The 22,555-nt window shown below is 45.4% G+C and overlaps 1 protein-coding gene across 2 annotated transcripts in view; it reads right to left on the reverse strand.

The window, feature by feature from the left end:
- LOC124120787 (ATP-dependent RNA helicase DDX1-like) overlaps nt 1-22,555 on the reverse strand; it is a 386,841-nt gene that overhangs the window by 29,739 nt on the left and 334,547 nt on the right. For both annotated transcript variants that reach the window (XM_048398830.1, XM_048398831.1), the window contains exons 21-23: nt 19,550-19,696; nt 5,648-5,721; nt 4,561-4,633 (exon numbers count right to left, since the gene is read on the reverse strand). In XM_048398830.1, coding sequence (XP_048254787.1) covers nt 4,561-4,633; nt 5,648-5,721; nt 19,550-19,696 — 294 coding nt within the window. The remainder of the gene's footprint in view (nt 1-4,560; nt 4,634-5,647; nt 5,722-19,549; nt 19,697-22,555) is intronic.

Consider the following 22,555-nt stretch of genomic DNA (forward strand, 5'->3'; position numbering starts at 1 on the left):
TGTCCACAAATAAAAAATCAAACTTTCTCAAATTATCTAAAGTGTCTGGGAACAAATACTTTCCAAAGCCCTGGTGATTTATGTAGCATGACATCATGAAAGGCTAATAACCTGTTGGTCTTCCAATTGGATTCATTATTTTTGGCAACAGTAATCTTGTCCAGAGTAATAGTGTCTGTCCTGTCACCAGATAGTACAAATACAAATAATAATTGCTCCTTTGGGATCCCAGAAGGCTAAGGTCTTTGCAGGTCACTTCCTTTCCAGTACTATCATGTCACCATATGCTCGAGCACTTTACAGTAGTGAAGAATCTTGAAAATAACTGGTAAATGTTGTCTTTTGATGTGTACTTTTTGTAGGTGTCTGTGCTGTCACCATGCATTTTGGATTCTGAAATTGTTATTAAAAAAATCAAATATAATGAGTGTATTTGACTGTCAGAATGGAACTCAAACAGTGTGCTTTTTGTAGTGCAAGGAAGAAGTCATTGCCCTAAGTTGGCATTCTGTCATAGTTTGTCTCTCCTGTCACTGTCTCTGCTGTCACCTTAAAACAAAGTCACATATTTAGGCGACAGCACAAACATATAGTGTTCAATAAATGTTTCAACATATACATATTAAAAGACAAAGAAAACATGAATGGTAATGTATTTTGTATGTTTGCTTGTTGCATGAAAATCTGAATATTATTAGCATTTGGGTCAATCAATAAACACTGATTACACTGCATAGTAGATCTTTGGTAACAGCACAGACTTTTAATAGTGACAGCACAGACACATTGCAGTGACAGCAAAGACATTATAGCATTTTTGTATCATGTTGACACAAATAATAAACAATTATTCATTTTGCTCGCCCTACTGTTGTACATTATTAAGAAATGTAACATATTTAACAACTTTAAAGGAAGTAATGTTACATGATCACTTCAAACACTGTGTTTATGCGTGGGGAAAAGAAAGAAATGGAGGTGTCTGCTGACAGAATGGAGTGTATGAGTGGAGGAAAGAGAGAAGTGGAGGTGTGTGCTGACAGAATGGAGTGTATGAGTGGAGGAAAGAGAGAAGTTGAGGTGTGTGCCTACAGAATGGAGAGTCTGAGAGGGGGGGGGGGGAGAGAGAAGGGGAGGTGTGTGCCTAAAGAATGGAGAGTCTGAGAGGGGGGGGAAGAGAGAAGTGGAGGTGTGTGCTGACAGAATGGAGAGTCTGAGAGGGGGGGGGGGGGGGAGAAGAGAGAAGTGGAGGTGTGTGCTGACAGAATGGAGAGTCTGAGAGGGGGGTGGGAGAGAAGTGGAGGTGTGTGCCTACAGAATGGAGAGTCTGAGAGGGGGGGGAAGAGAGAAGTGGAGGTGTGTGCTGACAGAATGGAGAGTCTGAGAGGGGGGGGGGGGAGAAGAGAGAAGTGGAGGTGTGTGCTGACAGAATGGAGATTCTGAGTGGGGGAAAGAGAGAAGTGGAGGTGTCTGCTGACAGAATGGAGAGTCGGAGTGGGGGAAAGAGAGAACTGGAAGTGTGTGCTGACAGAATGGAGTGTATGAGTGGGGGAAAGAGAGTAGTGGAGGTGTGTGCTGACAGAATGGAGTGTATGAGTGGGGGAAAGAGAGAAGTGGAGGTGTGTGCTGACAGAATGGAGTGTATGAGTGGGGGAAAGAGAGAAGTGGAGGTGTGTGCCTACAGAATGGAGAGTCTGAGAGGGGGGGGAAGAGAGAAGTGGAGGTGTGTGCCTACAGAATGGAGAGTCTGAGAGGGGGGGGGGGGGGGGGGAGAGAAGTGGAGGTGTGTGCCTAAAGAATGGAGAGTCTGAGAGGGGTGGGGGGGGGGGAAGAGAGAAGTGTATGAGTGGGGGAAAGAGAGAAGTTGAGGTGTGTGCTGACAGAATGGAGAGTCGGAGTGGGGGAAAGAGAGAAGTGGAGGTGTGTGCCTACAGAATGGAGAGTCTGAGAGGGGGGGGAAGAGAGAAGTGGAGGTGTGTGCCTACAGAATGGAGAGTCTGAGAGGGGGGGGGGGGGGGGGGGGGAAGGAGGAGAGAGAAGTGGAGGTGTGTGCCTACAGAATGGAGAGTCTGAGAGGGGGGGGGGGGAGGAGAGAGAAGTGGAGGTGTGTGCCTACAGAATGGAGAGTCGGGGGGGAAGGAAGAGAGAAGTGGAGGTGTGTGCTGACAGAATCGAGAGTCTGGGAGGGGGGAGGAGAGAAGTGGAGGTGTGTGCCTAAAGAATGGAGAGTCTGAGAGGGGGGGAAGAGAGAAGTGGAGGTGTGTGCCTACAGAATGGAGAGTCTGAGAGGGGGGGGAAGAAGAGAGAAGTGTATGAGCGGGGGAAAGAGAGAAGTTGAGGTGTGTGCTGACAGAATGGAGAGTCGGAGTGGGGGAAAGAGAGAAGTGGAGGTGTGTGCTGACAGAATGGAGAGTCTGATGGGGGGGGGAGAGAAGTGGAGGTGTGTGCTGACAGAATCGAGAGTCTGGGAGGGGGGAGGAGAGAAGTGGAGGTGTGTGCTGACAGAATCGAGAGTCTGGGAGGGGGGAGGAGAGAAGTGGAGGTGTGTGCCTAAAGAATGGAGAGTCTGAGAGGGGGGGAAGAGAGAAGTGGAGGTGTGTGCCTACAGAATGGAGAGTCTGAGAGGGGGGGGGGGGGAAGGAGGAGAGAGAAGTGGAGGTGTGTGCCTACAGAATGGAGAGTCTGAGAGGGGGGGGGGGGGAGGAGAGAGAAGTGGAGGTGTGTGCCTACAGAATGGAGAGTCGGGGGGGAAGGAAGAGAGAAGTGGAGGTGTGTGCTGACAGAATCGAGAGTCTGGGAGGGGGGAGGAGAGAAGTGGAGGTGTGTGCCTAAAGAATGGAGAGTCTGAGAGGGGGGGAAGAGAGAAGTGGAGGTGTGTGCCTACAGAATGGAGAGTCTGAGAGGGGGGGAAGAGAGAAGTGGAGGTGTGTGCCTGCAGAATGGAGAGTCTGAGAGGGGGGGGGGGGGAGGAGAGAAGTGGAGGTGTGTGCCTAAAGAATGGAGAGTCTGGGGGGGGGGGGGGGGAGAGAGAGAAGTGGAGGTGTGTGCCTAAAGAATGGAGAGTCTGAGAGGGGGGGGAAGAAGAGAGAAGTGTATGAGCGGGGGAAAGAGAGAAGTTGAGGTGTGTGCTGACAGAATGGAGAGTCGGAGTGGGGGAAAGAGAGAAGTGGAGGTGTGTGCTGACAGAATGGAGAGTCTGATGGGGGGGGGAGAGAAGTGGAGGTGTGTGCCTACATAATTGAGTGTATTAGTGGGGGAAAGAGAGAAGTGGAGGTGTGTGTGCTGACAGAATGGAGAGTCTGAGGGGGGGGGGGGGAGAGAAGTGGAGGTGTGTGCCTACAGAATGGAGAGTCTGATGGGGGTGGGGGGTGGGGGGGGGGGGGGGGGGGGAGGAAGAGAGAAGTGGAGATGTGTGCTGACAGAATGGAGAGTCACCAATAGACACATAAGGAAATGGTACAAAGTTCAGACGATGATAAGATGGAAAGACAAAAGAAAATACACCAGCCAGTTGATACAAACGAATGCCTGGGGAAATATGTTGTATAACATATCATATCCTGTGTGAACTCTTAAATTGTCTAATTAATGGAGATAGAGGATATCAAAGTTTCAACTCGATCCAGCACTTTAATATTGCCTTTAATTTCAAACTTCACAAATTCCATATAACATAATTCCATAAATTCAGTGAATATCCACACAATTATTGAATAATATATCACACACTCCAAGAATAAGTCGTAATATAATAAACAGTTGCAGCACAGTTGCAGGATAAATGCAGGATAGTAGCTCGGACAGTAGCTCGGACAGGTTGAAAAACCGTATGTCCTCTATTCCCTTAACACAATCTTCTTACACTCTCTTAGAAACATGTCTTACTTCTTTCGTATCTTAAAACTCTCTGGTCTCTCTCTCACACTCATTCGTCCAACTATATATCTGAAATTCTTGTGGGATGCTTATCGCGGTTGATCAGGTCACGACCTCTAAGACTCCACACAAAACAATTAACTTTTAAGTCTTAGCTGCAACATTATACTATTGCTGTCACCAACCCCTGGGAAAATAGCCTGAAACGGCCACTGGCAGCAAGGGCTGGCTGTTTCTAATGTTTTATCTTATAACTATACTAAACACATGCATCCATGTACACATACAAACCCTAACAAAGTTCCAATTAAAAGGATTCTCAATGAACCACAAATACCTAAAATTCGGCTCTAACATCCTGGTTATGTTGAAAATATAGAGCTAGCTGAAGTTTTTGTGGAATGTATGCATAAAGTGGGAAAGAACAGGAATGCAAATCGTTTTTTCTGGCCACGCAAACTTAGAGACAAATGCTGGTACCATTTTGAGGACACAGTTACTTTTTCAGAGAATGACCCGTATATGGACCACTGTTAAGCAGTACAGGATGAATGAAAATGATGTCTGGATGTGGGATGTGTGTATTATGCTAGAATTCTTTTTCACATCCTTGCAATGCAAGAATAGGAAGGCACTCTATGCGACTAGTTGGCCAGTGAAGACCTAAACCTGCTAGTGTCTCACCATAGGGCAATCCTGACACATCTATTCCCCGGGCTGCTACATCAGTGCAGATGAGGAAGCGCACCTTACCATCCTGAAAGTAAACAAACAGGCATGAAATATTCATATCCCCCACCAATATGACATGTCAGGTTGTGTGCAAGGCAAGAAATATTGTACTGATTTTAAGATCTGCCCTGGAAACGAGCACTATGGCCATTTTCAATCTAAGCCAAAATCGTTGCAATGGAAACTTGAAAAATATATTTTTTAACATTCCAACTATCAAAAAGTTTACCACTAGACCTATCTATGTACCAAGTTTGGTTTAGACATCTCTCATGTTTTTTTAGTTCTGCTCTGGAAACGAAACGTGACTAACAGACAGATGGACAGCACCCATTCCTATATCCCCCTTGCACGTCATGGCGGGGAGAATAACTTCATGAAGGACATCAATAAAGAGGAGGTCCCAACAATTATTTGTCATATGGCTTTAAATAAAATTAACAATTTCATTTGTTTTTGAATTTAATGTTTATCTTTTGTTTTTCAATGCAACACTTGGCAATATTCAAGCTGTATGACGGTGGTCTGTATATAATCAAATCTGGACCAGACAATCCAGTGAGGACATCCAATCAACTAAGTCCCTGAGCCAGACCACCCTATCCATAAGCTGCCTGTTACAGCAAGCATAGGTAGCTGGGGACCTTAAGGTATATTCCAAAATCCCGAGTCCATGGACAAACATTTCATCATTATACATAATCCAAGAAAAGCCAATATTGACTGATCTCTATAATGGCTGGTCCTGACACCTATGAAGGTGATTGTGTACATGTTGTCCATTCCTGGAGATAATGTGCAAGTCCTGGCATTATTGATTTTATACTTCCTGTGGCTGTGCTTGTCTCCATCCAGACAAAGGAAGCTGATCATCCATACTACCTAGGAGAACAGGGTTTGCCAGAGAAAACATTCCTATTACAAAATTCAAATACATGTACATATGATCTGAACTGAGGAATAAAGTAACCCATTAATCTGAATTGAATTTGCAAATCAGTAAGAAAAGCCTATTTAATCACTGATTCCATCAATTTACCTTGAATTTCTGGAGATTGGCTTTCCTCTCTGGAGGTTTTCTGTCCCCATGGAGACACACACAGGAGTATTTGCCTGAAAACAACAATTGTACATCACAACATGGCTGAATGAGACATGAACAAAGGCTCTATAGAAATTGTGCTATAAACAGAGCAACTCAATAAGAACCACTGAGTTCGGACAGATTTGTCAAATATGGCCATTTCACTTCTTTCACCTTGTTTGTTAGTCTATTAAACATTCCAATAACTATTTGTTTATACATCAATCCTCCAAATTTGAGGTGAGCTTTTGACCAAGCTAAATCAGAAGTCTATATTTGGTTTGTATGGGTGAAAAGTCATGTGAAATTTGATCTTCATGTACTGCAGCCTCCAAACTGGATAAAAATTCATTATTCTAAAACATAAGGCCTCCAAGATCAACACCAACTTCAGCTGAAATATCTTCAACACATGTACATACTTATTATGACAGTTATCTACCTATTTGACATGAACTATGTTTCAGAAAGAACTTTAAATGCACTGTTCATTTCCAGTTATATTAGGTGGACATATCGCTTTGAAATCAACACTCTTAGGGTAATGGAGTACAGGATATGTTAGTTTGTTTGCTTCTTGTTTAAAGCTGCACTCAGCAATATTCCAGCAATACTCTAGCAATAGCATAGCGGTCTGTAAACAATCAAGTCTTGACCATACAATCAAGTGATCAATATTGTGAAAAAAACAAAAAACAACCCATATTCACAAGAAATCTCTGCCAAAAGCAGAATTGATTGTACCATTCCGACTATATCATAAGCAATTCTTTATGAATCACTGTTAAATGGTAATGATACCAGGTGTTCACAAAAATTGTTCACTTGAAAAAACACAGGAACATACGGTACAAGTCAAAACAGGGAATTGCATCAGACATCATTTGGTCAGTGATGCTTCAAATTTGGAAATGCCTTAAACTTTTTGAAACCTTTGCTAAGGCCTTGAATGTTGTCAGCTTGATCAAACAACTTTTAAGAATTAAGTGAGTTGGGTTTGATAGTATTCCAGTAATATTTTGGAGGAAAGTTTGAAGAGATGCAGGTCTTAGATGTTTACCACTTTGGTGAATACCACGAGCATGGGTATGGTGCGAACACCTAGAAACATGATTGGGGCAAACGGGGATCAAAGCCATAGTCTTAGGTTTCTTAATGTGTGCATAAGGGACACAACTCTGCACAACAAAGTATGACGATCATTGAAATCTTTGATGAAAGAGCGTGCTCGATTGTACCTCACAAGTTGTGAAATGTAGACACCAAAGGCTGGAGCTGCTGGAATATTGCTAGGCATGTAGGGAAAGTTTACTATTGAAAGGTTGAAGTCACCCCTCTGGTCATACAGTCTTGTGGAGAGTGTTTTGTCACTCTGAATCTTTATGCATAGATCTAAATATGAAACAGATGAGGCGGTCTCACTGGTCTCCTTTATTTCTAGTTCCGGTGGGTAAATCAGTGGAAGGGAATTGGCTAGTTGACTGTTATTGAATGATATCAGATCATTGATATACCTGAAACTTAAGTTAAACTTCTCGGCCAAATTACCTTGTTTTGACTTTGCCCATCCGAGCAGAAGTTCCGATTCATATGCATAAAGAAACAGATCAGCACAATTGGTGCCCATGGGGATGCCTACATCTTGCCTTATACACACAATAGTGATACTAAAATATTGTATACATGTGAGCAGGTCTTTGAACTTAATTAAAAACATTTCATGAGACTAAAATCAACACACTGGTTTGAAATTCAAACGACCCTGCCATACCTGACCCTTGGGCTACTCAGCAAGAAAGACAATTAACTGAATGATGTCAGTCTTCCTAAACTGAATTTTTTCTTCAAAAATATTCAGTACATGAAGCCGATTAATAATTGTGTCTGCTTTTGTCCACTGATTGACAACACAGGATCTAATGGATATGGTTACCATAACAACGAAACTGATGCTATGAATAGTGTAGAGGAAAAGACACAGGTGTACTTTAATGTTCTATGATAAATAAGACATATAACCAATGAGACATGACAGATATACCTGGACAAGTTGCTCCACAAACAATGTCATCAGATAGACAATCATGAAGGCTAAACCCCAGTTGTCGGTCATCCCAGTTGTCAGTCACCCCAGTTGTCGGTCACCCCAGTTGTCAGTCATCCCAGTTGTCAGTCACCCCATTTGTCAGTTGTCCCAGTTGTCAGTTATCCTAGTTGTCAGTCATCCCAGTTGTCAGTTATCCTAGTTGTCAGTCATCCCAGTTGTCAGTCATCCCAGTTGTCAGTCATCCCAGTTGTCAGTCATCCCAGTTGTCAGTTATCCTAGTTGTCAGTCATCCCAGTTGTCAGTCACCCCAGTTGTCAGTTATCCTAGTTGTCAGTCATCCCAGTTGTCAGTTATCCTAGTTGTCAGTCATCCCAGTTGTCAGTCATCCCAGTTGTCAGTCATCCCAGTTGTCAGTCACCCCAGTTGTCAGTCATCCCAGTTGTCAGTCATTCCAGTTGTCAGTCATCCCAGTTGTCAGTCACCCCAGTTGTCAGTCACCCCAGTTGTCAGTCATCCCAGTTGTCGGTCATCCCAGTTGTCAGTCACCCCAGTTGTCAGTCACCCCAGTTGTCAGTCACCCCAGTTGTCAGTCACCCCAGTTGTCAGTCATCCCAGTTGTCAGTCATCCCAGTTAACCCCAGTTGTCAGTTATCCCAGTTGTCAGTCATCCCAGTTATCCTAGTTGTCAGTTATCCCAGTTGTCAGTCATCCCAGTTGTCAGTCATCCCAGTTGTCAGTCACCCCAGTTGTCAGTCATCCCAGTTAACCCCAGTTGTCAGTTATCCCAGTTGTCAGTCACCCCAGTTGTCAGTCATCCCAGTTGTCAGTCATCCCAGTTAACCCCAGTTGTCAGTCACCCCAGTTGTCAGTCACCCCAGTTGTCAGTCATCCCAGTTGTCAGTCATCCCAGTTGTCAGTCATCCCAGTTGTCAGTCATCCCAGTTGTCAGTCACCCCAGTTGTCAGTCACCCCATTTGTCAGTCATCCCAGTTGTCAGTTATCCCAGTTGTCAGTCATCCCAGTTGTCAGTCATCCCAGTTGTCAGTCATCCCAGTTGTCAGTCATCCCAGTTGTCAGTCATCCCAGTTGTCAGTCACCCAAGTTGTCAGTCACCCCAGTTGTCAGTTATCCCAGTTGTCAGTCATCCCAGTTGTCAGTCATCCCAGTTGTCAGTCATCCCAGTTGTCAGTTATCCTAGTTGTCAGTCACCCCAGTTGTCAGTCACCCCAGTTGTCAGTCACCCCAGTTGTCAGTTATCCTAGTTGTCAGTCATCCCAGTTGTCAGTCATCCCAGTTGTCAGTCATCCCAGTTGTCAGTCACCCCAGTTGTCAGTCATCCCAGTTGTCGGTCACCCCAGTTGTCAGTCATCCCAGTTGTCAGTCACCCCAGTTGTCAGTCATCCCAGTTAACCCCAGTTGTCAGTCACCTCAGTTGTCAGTCATCCCAGTTGTCAGTCATCCCAGTTGTCAGTTGTCAGTCATCCCAGTTGTCAGTCATCCCAGTTGTCAGTCACCTCAGTTGTCAGTCACCCCAGTTGTCAGTCATCCCAGTTAACCCCAGTTGTCAGTCACCTCAGTTGTCAGTCATCCCAGTTGTCAGTCATCCCAGTTGTCAGTTGTCAGTCATCCCAGTTGTCAGTCACCCCAGTTGTCAGTCATCCCAGTTGTCAGTTATCCCAGTTGTCAGTCATCCCAGTTGTCAGTCACCCCAGTTGTCAGTCATCCCAGTTGTCAGTCATCCCAGTTGTCAGTCACCCCAGTTGTCAGTTATCAGTTATCCTAGCTGTCAGTCATCCCAGTTGTCAGTTATCCTAGTTGTCAGTCATCCCAGTTGTCAGTTGTCCCAGTTGTCAGTTATCCTAGTTGTCAGTCACCCCAGTTGTCAGTTATCCCAGTTGTCAGTCACCCCAGTTGTCAGTCATCCCAGTTGTCAGTCATCCCAGTTGTCAGTCATCCCAGTTGTCAGTCATCCCAGTTGTCAGTCACCCCAGTTGTCAGTCATCCCAGTTGTCAGTCACCCCAGTTGTCAGTCATCCCAGTTGTCAGTCATCCCAGTTGTCAGTCATCCCAGTTGTCAGTCACCCCAGTTGTCAGTCATCCCAGTTGTCAGTCATCCCAGTTGTCAGTCACCCCAGTTGTCAGTCATCCCAGTTGTCAGTCATCCCAGTTGTCGGTCATCCCAGTTGTCAGTCATCCCAGTTGTCAGTCATCCCAGTTGTCAGTCATCCCAGTTGTCAGTCATCCCAGTTGTCAGTCACCCCAGTTGTCAGTCACCCCAGTTGTCAGTTATCCTAGTTGTCAGTCATCCCAGTTGTCAGTCACCCCAGTTGTCAGTCATCCCAGTTGTCAGTCATCCCAGTTGTCGGTCATCCCAGTTGTCAGTCATCCCAGTTGTCGGTCATCCCAGTTGTCAGTCATCCCAGTTGTCAGTCATCCCAGTTGTCAGTCACCCCAGTTGTCAGTTATCCCAGTTGTCAGTCATCCCAGTTGTCAGTCACCCCAGTTGTCAGTCATCCCAGTTGTCAGTCACCCCAGTTGTCAGTCATCCCAGTTGTCAGTCACCCCAGTTGTCAGTCATCCTAGTTGTCAGTCATCCCAGTTGTCAGTCATCCTAGTTGTCAGTCATCCCAGTTGTCAGTTATCCTAGTTGTCAGTCACCCCAGTTGTCAGTTATCCTAGTTGTCAGTCATCCTAGTTGTCAGTCATCCTAGTTGTCAGTCACCCCAGTTGTCAGTCACCCCAGTTGTCAGTCATCCCAGTTGTCAGTCATCCCAGTTGTCAGTCGCCCCAGTTGTCAGTCACCCCAGTTGTCAGTCACCCCAGTTGTCAGTCATCCCAGTTGTCAGTTATCCTAGTTGTCGGTCACCCCAGTTGTCAGTCATCCCAGTTGTCAGTCACCCCAGTTGTCAGTCATCCCAGTTGTCAGTCACCCCAGTTGTCAGTCACCCCAGTTGTCAGTTATCCCAGTTGTCAGTTATCCTAGTTGTCAGTCATCCCAGTTGTCAGTTATCCTAGTTGTCAGTCATCCCAGTTGTCAGTTATCCTAGTTGTCGGTCACCCCAGTTGTCAGTCACCCCAGTTGTCAGTCACCCCAGTTGTCAGTTGTCAGTCATCCCAGTTGTCAGTCATCCCAGTTGTCAGTCATCCCAGTTGTCAGTCACCCCAGTTGTCAGTCATCCCAGTTGTCAGTCACCCCAGTTGTCAGTTATCCTAGTTGTCAGTCACCCCAGTTGTCAGTCACCCCAGTTGTCAGTCATCCCAGTTGTCAGTCACCCCAGTTGTCAGTTATCCTAGTTGTCAGTCATCCCAGTTGTCAGTCATCCCAGTTGTCAGTCATCCCAGTTGTCAGTCACCCCAGTTGTCAGTCATCCCAGTTGTCAGTCACCCCAGTTGTCAGTCATCCCAGTTGTCAGTCACCCCAGTTGTCAGTCACCCCAGTTGTCAGTCACCCCAGTTGTCAGTCACCCCAGTTGTCAGTCACCCCAGTTGTCAGTCATCCCAGTTGTCAGTCATCCCAGTTGTCAGTCACCCCAGTTGTCAGTTATCCTAGTTGTCAGTCATCCCAGTTGTCAGTCACCCCAGTTGTCAGTTATCCTAGTTGTCAGTCATCCCAGTTGTCAGTCACCCCAGTTGTCAGTCACCCCAGTTGTCAGTCATCCCAGTTGTCAGTTGTCAGTCATCCCAGTTGTCAGTTATCCCAGTTGTCAGTCACCCCAGTTGTCAGTCATCCCAGTTGTCAGTCACCCCAGTTGTCAGTCATCCCAGTTGTCAGTTGTCAGTCATCCCAGTTGTCAGTCACCCCAGTTGTCAGTCACCCCAGTTGTCAGTTATCCTAGTTGTCAGTCATCCCAGTTGTCAGTCACCCCAGTTGTCAGTCATCCCAGTTGTCAGTCACCCCAGTTGTCAGTCATCCCAGTTGTCAGTTGTCAGTCATCCCAGTTGTCAGTCACCCCAGTTGTCAGTCACCCCAGTTGTCAGTTATCCTAGTTGTCAGTCATCCCAGTTGTCAGTCATCCCAGTTGTCAGTTATCCTAGTTGTCAGTCACCCCAGTTGTCAGTTATCCTAGTTGTCAGTCATCCCAGTTGTCAGTCACCCCAGTTGTCAGTTATCCTAGTTGTCAGTCATCCCAGTTGTCAGTCACCCCAGTTGTCAGTCACCCCAGTTGTCAGTCATCCCAGTTGTCAGTTGTCAGTCATCCCAGTTGTCAGTTATCCCAGTTGTCAGTCACCCCAGTTGTCAGTCATCCCAGTTGTCAGTCACCCCAGTTGTCAGTCATCCCAGTTGTCAGTTGTCAGTCATCCCAGTTGTCAGTCACCCCAGTTGTCAGTCACCCCAGTTGTCAGTCACCCCAGTTGTCAGTTATCCTAGTTGTCAGTCACCCCAGTTGTCAGTCATCCCAGTTGTCAGTCATCCCAGTTGTCAGTCATCCCAGTTGTCAGTCACCCCAGTTGTCAGTCATCCCAGTTGTCAGTCATCCCAGTTGTCAGTCACCCCAGTTGTCAGTCATCCCAGTTGTCAGTCACCCCAGTTGTCAGTCATCCCAGTTGTCAGTTGTCAGTCATCCCAGTTGTCAGTCACCCCAGTTGTCAGTTGTCAGTCATCCCAGTTGTCAGTCATCCCAGTTGTCAGTCATCCCAGTTGTCAGTTGTCAGTCATCCCAGTTGTCAGTCATCCCAGTTGTCAGTCACCCCAGTTGTCAGTTATCCTAGTTGTCAGTCACCCCAGTTGTCAGTCATCCCAGTTGTCAGTTATCAGTTATCCCAGTTGTCAGTCACCCCAGTTGTCAGTCACCCCAGTTGTCAGTCATCCCAGTTGTCAGTTATCAGTTATCCCAGTTGTCAGTCATCCCAGTTGTCAGTCACCCCAGTTGTCAGTCATCCCAGTTGTCAGTCATCCCAGTTGTCAGTCACCCCAGTTGTCAGTCACCCCAGTTGTCAGTTATCCCAGTTGTCAGTCATCCCAGTTGTCAGTCACCCCAGTTGTCAGTCACCCCAGTTGTCAGTTATCCCAGTTGTCAGTCATCCCAGTTGTCAGTCACCCCAGTTGTCAGTTATCCTAGTTGTCAGTCATCCCAGTTGTCAGTCATCCCAGTTGTCAGTCATCCCAGTTGTCAGTCACCCCAGTTGTCAGTCACCCCAGTTGTCAGTTATCCGAGTTGTCAGTCATCCCAGTTGTCAGTCATCCCAGTTGTCAGTTATCCTAGTTGTCAGTCACCCCAGTTGTCAGTTATCCTAGTTGTCAGTCATCCCAGTTGTCAGTCACCCCAGTTGTCAGTTATCCTAGTTGTCAGTCATCCCAGTTGTCAGTCACCCCAGTTGTCAGTCACCCCAGTTGTCAGTCATCCCAGTTGTCAGTTGTCAGTCATCCCAGTTGTCAGTTATCCCAGTTGTCAGTCACCCCAGTTGTCAGTCATCCCAGTTGTCAGTCACCCCAGTTGTCAGTCATCCCAGTTGTCAGTTGTCAGTCATCCCAGTTGTCAGTCACCCCAGTTGTCAGTCACCCCAGTTGTCAGTTATCCTAGTTGTCAGTCATCCCAGTTGTCAGTCACCCCAGTTGTCAGTCATCCCAGTTGTCAGTCATCCCAGTTGTCAGTCATCCCAGTTGTCAGTTGTCAGTCATCCTAGTTGTCAGTTGTCAGTCATCCCAGTTGTCAGTCACCCCAGTTGTCAGTCACCCCAGTTGTCAGTCATCCTAGTTGTCAGTCACCCCAGTTGTCAGTTGTCCCAGTTGTCAGTCATCCCAGTTGTCAGTTGTCCCAGTTGTCAGTTATCCTAGTTGTCAGTCACCCCAGTTGTCAGTTGTCCCAGTTGTCAGTTATCCTAGTTGTCAGTCATCCCAGTTGTCAGTCATCCCAGTTGTCAGTCACCCCAGTTGTCAGTCACCCCAGTTGTCAGTTATCCTAGTTGTCAGTCACCCCAGTTGTCAGTCATCCCAGTTGTCAGTCATCCCAGTTGTCAGTCATCCCAGTTGTCAGTCATCCCAGTTGTCAGTCATCCCAGTTGTCAGTTATCCTAGTTGTCAGTCACCCCAGTTGTCAGTTGTCCCAGTTGTCAGTTATCCTAGTTGTCAGTCATCCCAGTTGTCAGTCATCCCAGTTGTCAGTCACCCCAGTTGTCAGTCACCCCAGTTGTCAGTTATCCTAGTTGTCAGTCACCCCAGTTGTCAGTCATCCCAGTTGTCAGTCATCCCAGTTGTCAGTCATCCCAGTTGTCAGTCATCCCAGTTGTCAGTCATCCCAGTTGTCAGTTATCCTAGTTGTCAGTCACCCCAGTTGTCAGTCACCCCAGTTGTCAGTCATCCCAGTTGTCAGTCATCCCAGTTGTCAGTTGTCAGTCATCCCAGTTGTCAGTCACCCCAGTTGTCAGTCACCCCAGTTGTCAGTTATCCTAGTTGTCAGTCACCCCAGTTGTCAGTCATCCCAGTTGTCAGTCACCCCAGTTGTCAGTCACCCCAGTTGTCAGTCATCCCAGTTGTCAGTTGTCAGTCATCCCAGTTGTCGGTCATCCCAGTTGTCAGTCATCCCAGTTGTCAGTCACCCCAGTTGTCAGTCACCCCAGTTGTCAGTCATCCCAGTTGTCAGTCACCCCAGTTGTCAGTCACCCCATTTGTCAGTCATCCCAGTTGTCAGTCACCCCAGTTGTCAGTCACCCCAGTTGTCAGTCATCCCAGTTGTCGGTCACCCCAGTTGTCAGTCATCCTAGTTGTCAGTCATCCCAGTTGTCAGTCACCCCAGTTGTCAGTCACCCCAGTTGTCAGTCATCCCAGTTGTCAGTCATCCCAGTTGTCAGTCATCCTAGTTGTCAGTCATCCCAGTTGTCGGTCATCCCAGTTGTCAGTCATCCCAGTTGTCAGTCACCCCAGTTGTCAGTCATCCCAGTTGTCAGTCACCCCAGTTGTCAGTCATCCCAGTTGTCAGTTGTCAGTCATCCCAGTTGTCAGTTATCCTAGTTGTCAGTCACCCCAGTTGTCAGTCATCCCAGTTGTCAGTCATCCCAGTTGTCAGTCACCCCAGTTGTCAGTCACCCCAGTTGTCAGTCACCCCAGTTGTCAGTCATCCCAGTTGTCAGTTGTCAGTCATCCCAGTTGTCAGTCATCCCAGTTGTCAGTCATCCCAGTTGTCAGTCACCCCAGTTGTCAGTCACCCCAGTTGTCAGTCACCCCAGTTGTCAGTCATCCCAGTTGTCAGTCATCCCAGTTGTCAGTCACCCCAGTTGTCAGTCACCCCAGTTGTCAGTTATCCTAGTTGTCAGTCATCCCAGTTGTCAGTCACCCCAGTTGTCAGTCATCCCAGTTGTCAGTTATCCCAGTTGTCAGTTGTCAGTCACCCCAGTTGTCAGTTATCCCAGTTGTCAGTCACCCCAGTTGTCAGTCACCCCAGTTGTCAGTCACCCCAGTTGTCGGTCATCCCAGTTGTCAGTCACCCCATTTGTCAGTCACTATGAACTATGTTCAATGGACCTTTTTGTAATTGGCCTAATTGCAGGACTAAAAAAGTTATTACTGGTGTTGTTTTGCCTTCTAACAGTTTATGATAGAAAACGTAACTGTATTTGTAATGAGTTGTGTTATTACTTAAACAATAATCAGAGAAGTAAGGGAGTTCTTACTTTACTTAGAGATCATTGAGAGCAGGGGTCACCATGAGGTGTACTGAGAAGTACAGCACCAATCATCTAAAGATCTGAGTTTGAAACATTTGTAAAAACTACCCAACTATTAAAAGACACCAGTTTACCACTAGACCTATTTATATGCCAAGTTTGGTGAAGAAATATTGTACGGTTTTCAAGAGCTGTGACAAGTTTGGTGATTTTCAATCTAAGTCAAAAGTCGTAGCCAAGGAAACTCGAATAACACATTTCTTTTTTAAATCCAAAACAATCAAAAGGCACCAGTTACCACTAGAACTGTTTATGTGCCAAGTTTGGTGAAGAAATATTGTACGGTTTTCAAGATCTGCTCCGGAATCGAGCACAACTGCCATTTTCAGTCAAAAGTCATTGCCAGGGAAACTTGAATAATACTTTTTTAAAAAAAATCCCAAACTGTCAGAACAGCAGTCTGAACCACTTCTCCAACTCATATCTAATTCCCTTCAAACACAACACAGAACAGCAGTCTGAACCCCCTCTCCAATTCATGTCTTCCCTTCAAACACAACACAGAACAGCAGTCTGAACACCCTCTTAAAGTCAGGTCTAATTCCCTTAAAAAATAACACAGAACAGCAGTCTGAACACCCTCTTAAACTCATGTCTAATTCCCTTCAAACAGAACACAGAACAGCAGTCTGAACACCCTCTTAAACTCATGTCTTCCCTTCAAACACAACAAAGAACAGAAGTCTCAACCCCTCTCCAACTCATGTCTTCCCTTCAAACACGACATAGAACAGCAGTCTGAACCCCCCCTCCAACTCACGTCTAATTCCCTTCAAACACAACACAGAACAGCAGTCTGAACACCCTCTCCAACTCATGTCTAATTCCCTTCAAACACAACACAGAACAGCAGTCTGAACCCCTCTTAAACTCATGTCTAATTCCCTTCAAACACAACATAGAACAGCAGTCTGAACCCCTCTTAAACTCATGTCTAAATCCCTTCACACACAACACAGAAAAGCAGTATGAACCCCTCTCCAACTCATGTTTAATTCCCTTCAAACACAACACAGAACAGCAGTCTGGACCCCTCTTAAACTCATGTCTAACTCCCTTCAAACACAACACAGATCAGCAGTCTGAACCCCCTCTCGATGAGCATGTGTAATTACCCATATGGCTTATTTTATTTATTCTATTGGCTTCACCTCTCCCTCTGTTAAATTTTTCATCATTTGAACACCCTCATCCCAGAGTTGCCATCGGCCCCTGCAGTGACATTGCTTTACCTGCCACAACCTAGAAAACACTAATCATGCTGCAGCAACAAAACATAAGTTTTCTGAGAGCGATAAAACTGTTTTCTGCTTTCATTTCTTAAGCCAGGTAGTTCGTGAAAACAATTCCTATATTTGCACTCATAAATCAATGACTTAACTCAACATGTAATGAATTTTTCCATGTCATTATCTGTTTCTGAAATAGCGGGAGCAGGATAGGAAGCTACTTGCAGTTCATTACTTACTCATCTGTTGACGTCTTGACAGGAAAATAAAAAAGATTCATAATCCACAGATCAAAATAGTACTAATGACACACACAACAGATGAGAACATGTCCACAATCTTCACTAATGACACACACACAACAGGTGAGAACAAGTCCACAATCTTCACTAATGACACACACACAACAGGTGAGAACATGTCCACAATCTTCACTAATGACACACACAACAGGTGAGAACAAGTCCACAATCTTCACTAATGACACACACACAACAGGTGAGAACAAGTCCACAATCTTCACTAATGACACACACACAACAGGTGAGAACATGTCCACAATCTTCACTAATGACACACACACACAACAGGTGAGAACAAGTCCACAATCTTCACTAATGACACACACACAACAGGTGAGAACATGTCCACAATCTTCACTAATGACACACACAACAGGTGAGAACATGTCCACAATCTTCACTAATGACACACACAACAGGTGAGAACATGTCCACAATCTTCACTAATGACACACACAACAGGTGAGAACAAGTCCACAATCTTCACTATTGACACACACACAACAGGTGAGAACAAGTCCACAATCTTCACTAATGACACACACACAACAGGTGAGGACATGTCTACAATCTTCACTAATGACACACACAACAGGTGAGAACATGTCTACATTCTTCACTAATGACACACACACAACAGGTGAGAACATGTCTACAATCTTCACTAATGACACACACACAACACACGAGGACATGTCTACATTCTTCACTAATGACACACACAACAGGTGAGGACAAGTCTATGATCTATACTAATGACACACAACAGATGAGAACATGTCTACAATCTTCACTAATGACACACACACAACACACGAGGACATGTCTACATTCTTCACTAATGACACACACAACAGGTGAGGACAAGTCTATGATCTTCACTAATGACACACAACAGGTGAGAACATGTCCACAATCTTCACTATTGACACACAACAGATGAGAACATGTCCACAGTCTTCACATATCACACACAACAGGTGAGAACAAGTCTACATTCTTCACTAATGACACACACACAACAGGTGAGAACATGTCTACATTCTTCACTATTGACACACACACAACAGGTGAGAACATGTCTACATTCTTCACTATTGACACACACACAACAGGTGAGAACATGTCTACATTCTTCACTAATGACACACACACAACAGGTGAGAACATGTCTACATTCTTCACTAATGACACACACACAACAGGTGAGAACAAGTCTACAATCTTCACTAATCACACACAACAGGTGAGAACATGTCCACAGTCATCACTTATCACACACAAAACAGGTGAGGACAAGTCCATTCACTATTATAGCTTTAAGTTGTTAGATTTTGCTGTTAAGTCACCCACATGTTGCAGTGGTCTGTTTGTGAAGATGGGCCTCCTAATTTCCCTTCCTTCTTGATGCCAGGTCACTCAGTAGCGACCCTTTTGAACGCCCCACTTCATGGAGGAAAGAGAGATAAGGATGGCAGAAAGCAAATGGGACATTTCTAATTAGTGCTAACTTATTGATGACAATGTACAAACATATTCTTCTGGACACAGAAAGGGCAGGTTGGTATATAATATGAATAACAGAGATATTAAGCTTAACCTCAGTAAATAGGCTGTAGAGAATAGCCTGGTTAAATACCTTCATCAGGAGAAAAAGACTTGGAGTCAAATGCTTGGCTCTCAAACAGTTCTCCACGCAAATAGTTGGTATAAATTCTTACAGTTCATTTCATAGTTGATGCCAACTGGATCTTTACACCAAAAACTAGATGATGATGTGATAGAGGTTTCATTGGGAGAGCGATTACAAACAAATCACCAACCACTCTTTCTGTGGTAAGGAGGATGCTTTAACCACCTTCAGGTAAGATTTCTTCAGTCAGGTCTATTTTCAGTTCCCTGTCAAGCATCCTGATTACCTGGTTTGGTATTCATGATCCAGGTAATAATACAGAGTAAAACATATTGTGTTGCTGAAATGTTGAATGTTATTTTCATGCAGTCAAAATACTAAGCAAAAGCCCTATTTTGATAAGTTTCTGCAAATGTTATTGTTTCAGGTTTATGCAATGAAGTGTTGAAAAAGCTAAACAGGTCAACTCCACTTTATTAAGGTAAGAGGGGTGGCTGAAAAGCTCTAGGCCTAACTATAATGAACTGCATTGATAGAGTTGATTGCTACTTATTTTTCAACAAAATCCCCTCATCATTTGCAAAATGCTTGCCAGACAGTTTGGGAAGAGGTGGAAATCTGATGGTTCCAAATCTGGCGTAAAGGATGTTCAATGAGTACAAAGCCAGTCTTGCATTGCAGCCATGGTTGTGGACAGATGAATTTTTATGTTTCCTGCCCCCCACCCCCCACCCAATATTGAAGCTTTGAAACGAATTTTAGTTGACAGTATAGATACATATATCATAAATGGCATACTTTGACTCGTTAAACTTAAACGTCATATTTGTCATAGTTTGACCATTAAATGTCAACAAAGTTTCATGATTACAAGTGAGAAAGCCTCGACGGTGACTGGTCAAACTCAGATCTTAATTGGCAGAATATAACACATATAAGTCTAAACAAAACCTTTACTGTTTGAGTGTTAAACCATATACTGACCACCACCCCTCTGGTTGAGATAACATTCCATGTTGTCACAGTCAATCTTGGTACGACAGAAAATAAGGGCCTTGTCCATCTTGTGTTCCTCCAGAGCTCGGACACAGTATTCCCCTTTCAAGATCTTCACGGCCTCTGACAGCACCTCTACAACACACAGAGAGAAACATGACATATGATGCCCATTCACAACTAGAATCCATACATGAATAAGTCATATTGCAGCAACATGAAGACAGAGGACACTTCACTCAGAAATGTCGGGGAATCCCAATAATACAGTCGAGGGAATTCCCTTTCATGCAGAGGACATTTAGCGACTTTCATGCATATTCATTGTAAAAACTACCCTTTGAAACAGCCTTCTCTCGGACACATTTCTTCCGGTTCGTTACAGTCTGACTGTTGAAGTTCTTTTCGCCTCCTGCCGTAATTGAAAGGTCCAACGAACATTGTTTTGATCCTACTCTACGTAGGCTACTGACTGTGTAGGCGTGTCAAGTTATGTGCATAAATTAAACAATCACCTGACTCATGTCACGCCACAGTATGTATTCCTAAACCTGGAATGTTTATCAATCTCTTCATTTTTGTCTGTTTTGATATATACAACTGTTTTTGGTTAAACTATTGTAGATAAAACATGTTTTACGTTGTCGAATTTAACTATAAGCATTGACTGTGTATTTTTTTCTGTTCATTGAGGTGTGAATCGAAAAACCGATGTGCAAAGTTTTATGCGGATTCATACAGTTTGCACATCATTTTTTTTATTCATACCTCAATGAACCGAAAAAAAATACACAGTTAATCCTTAAATAAATGGATTAGTGAAAATCAGTGATGCCAGGTTTTCAAGACAAGGGTGAGCCTACCATGCCCTACTCAGGTTGGACCCGCCACTCACACAATGTGCATGAAAGGAAGAGTTTTTAGCAAGATGCCACACAGCAATACTCCCGCTACACGAATGCTATGAAATTTTATTTTCAACATCACCACATATGCTGGCCCTGGAAATGTTCACTGCATGTATATATGGCACAAACCTTAATTATAAGATTATACAACAGACCAGACTATAAACATACACGTCACAGGAGGTGAGGTAACGTTATGTCCAAGATTATTGCACTTATATAGCAATGTGCATAGTGCCAACCCACTGAGATACCATGCCATAGTTTAACATGAATACCCCACCAATGAACAATAAACTGACTGAGCTGACTAGTCCTTGTTTTAGCCCCTTAATGCCATGCAGCAGACAGGGTAACAACACGTACAATCTTGTAACATCTTTTGGCAGCAGTCGGGGATCGTACCCATGACCTTCCACTCTCCGGGCAGATGCTCTACCACTAGAGCGACTGGGACATCCAGGGGAGAGACATCCAGGACATGCAGACCGACTGGGACATCTAGGACAGTCAGCGACGACCGCATGTCCGAGACAACTACTCCTTGGATGGAATGTCCGACTGGGACATCTATGACAGTGAGTGACCGACTGCATGTCCGAGACGACTACACCCTGGATACAATGTCTGACTGGGACATCCAGGACATGCAGACCGACTGGGACATCTAGGACAGTCAGTGACGACCAAATGTCCGAGACAACTACATCCTGGATACAATGTCTGACTGGGACATCTATGACAGTCAGTGACGACCGAATGTCCGAGACAACTACACCCTGGATACAATGTCTGACTGGGACATCTATGACAGTCAGCGACGACCGAATGTCCGAGACAACTACACCCTGGATACAATGTCTGACTGGGACATCTATGACAGTCAGTGACGACCGAATGTCCGAGACAACTACTCCCTGGATACAATGTCTGACTGGCACAGCACATCTAGGACAGTCAGCGACGACCCCATGTCCGAGACAACTACTCCTTGGATGGAATGTCCGACTGGGACATCTATGACAGTGAGCGACGACCCCATGTCCCAGACAACTACTCCCTGGATACAATGTCTGACTGGGACATCTGTGACAGTGAGCGACGACCACATGTCCGAGACAACTACTCCCTGGATACAATGTCTGACTGGGACATCTATGACAGTGAGTGACGACCCCATGTCCCAGACAACTACTCCCTGGATACAATGTCTGACTGGGACATCTAGGACAGTCAGCGACGACCGTATGTCCGAGACAACGACAACCTAGATACAATGTCTGACTGGGACATCTATGACAGTGTGCTATGACCCCATGTCCCAGACAACTACACCCTGGATACAATGTCTGACTGGGACATCTAGGACAGTCAGCGACGACCCCATGTCCCAGACAACTACTTCCTGCATACAATGTCTGACTGGGACATCTAGGACAGTCAGCGACGACCACATGTCCGAGACAATTACTCCCTGGATACAATGTCTGACTGGGACATCTAGGACAGTCAGCGACGACCACATGTCCGAGACAACTACTCCCTGGATACAATGTCTGACTGGGACATCTATGACAGTCAGCGACGACCCCATGTCCCAGACAACTACTCCCTGGATACAATGTCTGACTGGGACATCTGTGACAGTGAGCGACGACCCCATGTCCGAGACAACTACTCCCTGGATACAATGTCTGACTGGCACAGCACATCTAGGACAGTCAGCGACGACCCCATGTCCGAGACAACTACTCCTTGGATGGAAATTTCTGACTGGGACATCTATGACAGTGAGCGATGACCTCATGTCCCAGACAACTACTCCCTGGATACAATGTCTGACTGGGACATCTGTGACAGTGAGCGACAACCGCATGTCCGAGACAACTACTCCCTGCATACAATGTCTGACTGGGACATCTAGGACAGTCAGTGACGACCCCATGTCCGAGACGACTACACCCTAGATACAATGTCTGACTGGGACATCTAGGACAGTGAGCGACGACCCCATGTCCGAGATGACTACTCCCTGCATACAATGTCTGACTGGGACATCTAGGACAGTCAGTGACGACCGAATGTC

The sequence above is a fragment of the Haliotis rufescens genome, unplaced genomic scaffold (assembly GCF_023055435.1).
Source record: "Haliotis rufescens isolate VD_foot unplaced genomic scaffold, xgHalRufe1.0.p SCAF_19, whole genome shotgun sequence".
NCBI classification, from domain to species: domain Eukaryota; kingdom Metazoa; phylum Mollusca; class Gastropoda; order Lepetellida; family Haliotidae; genus Haliotis; species Haliotis rufescens.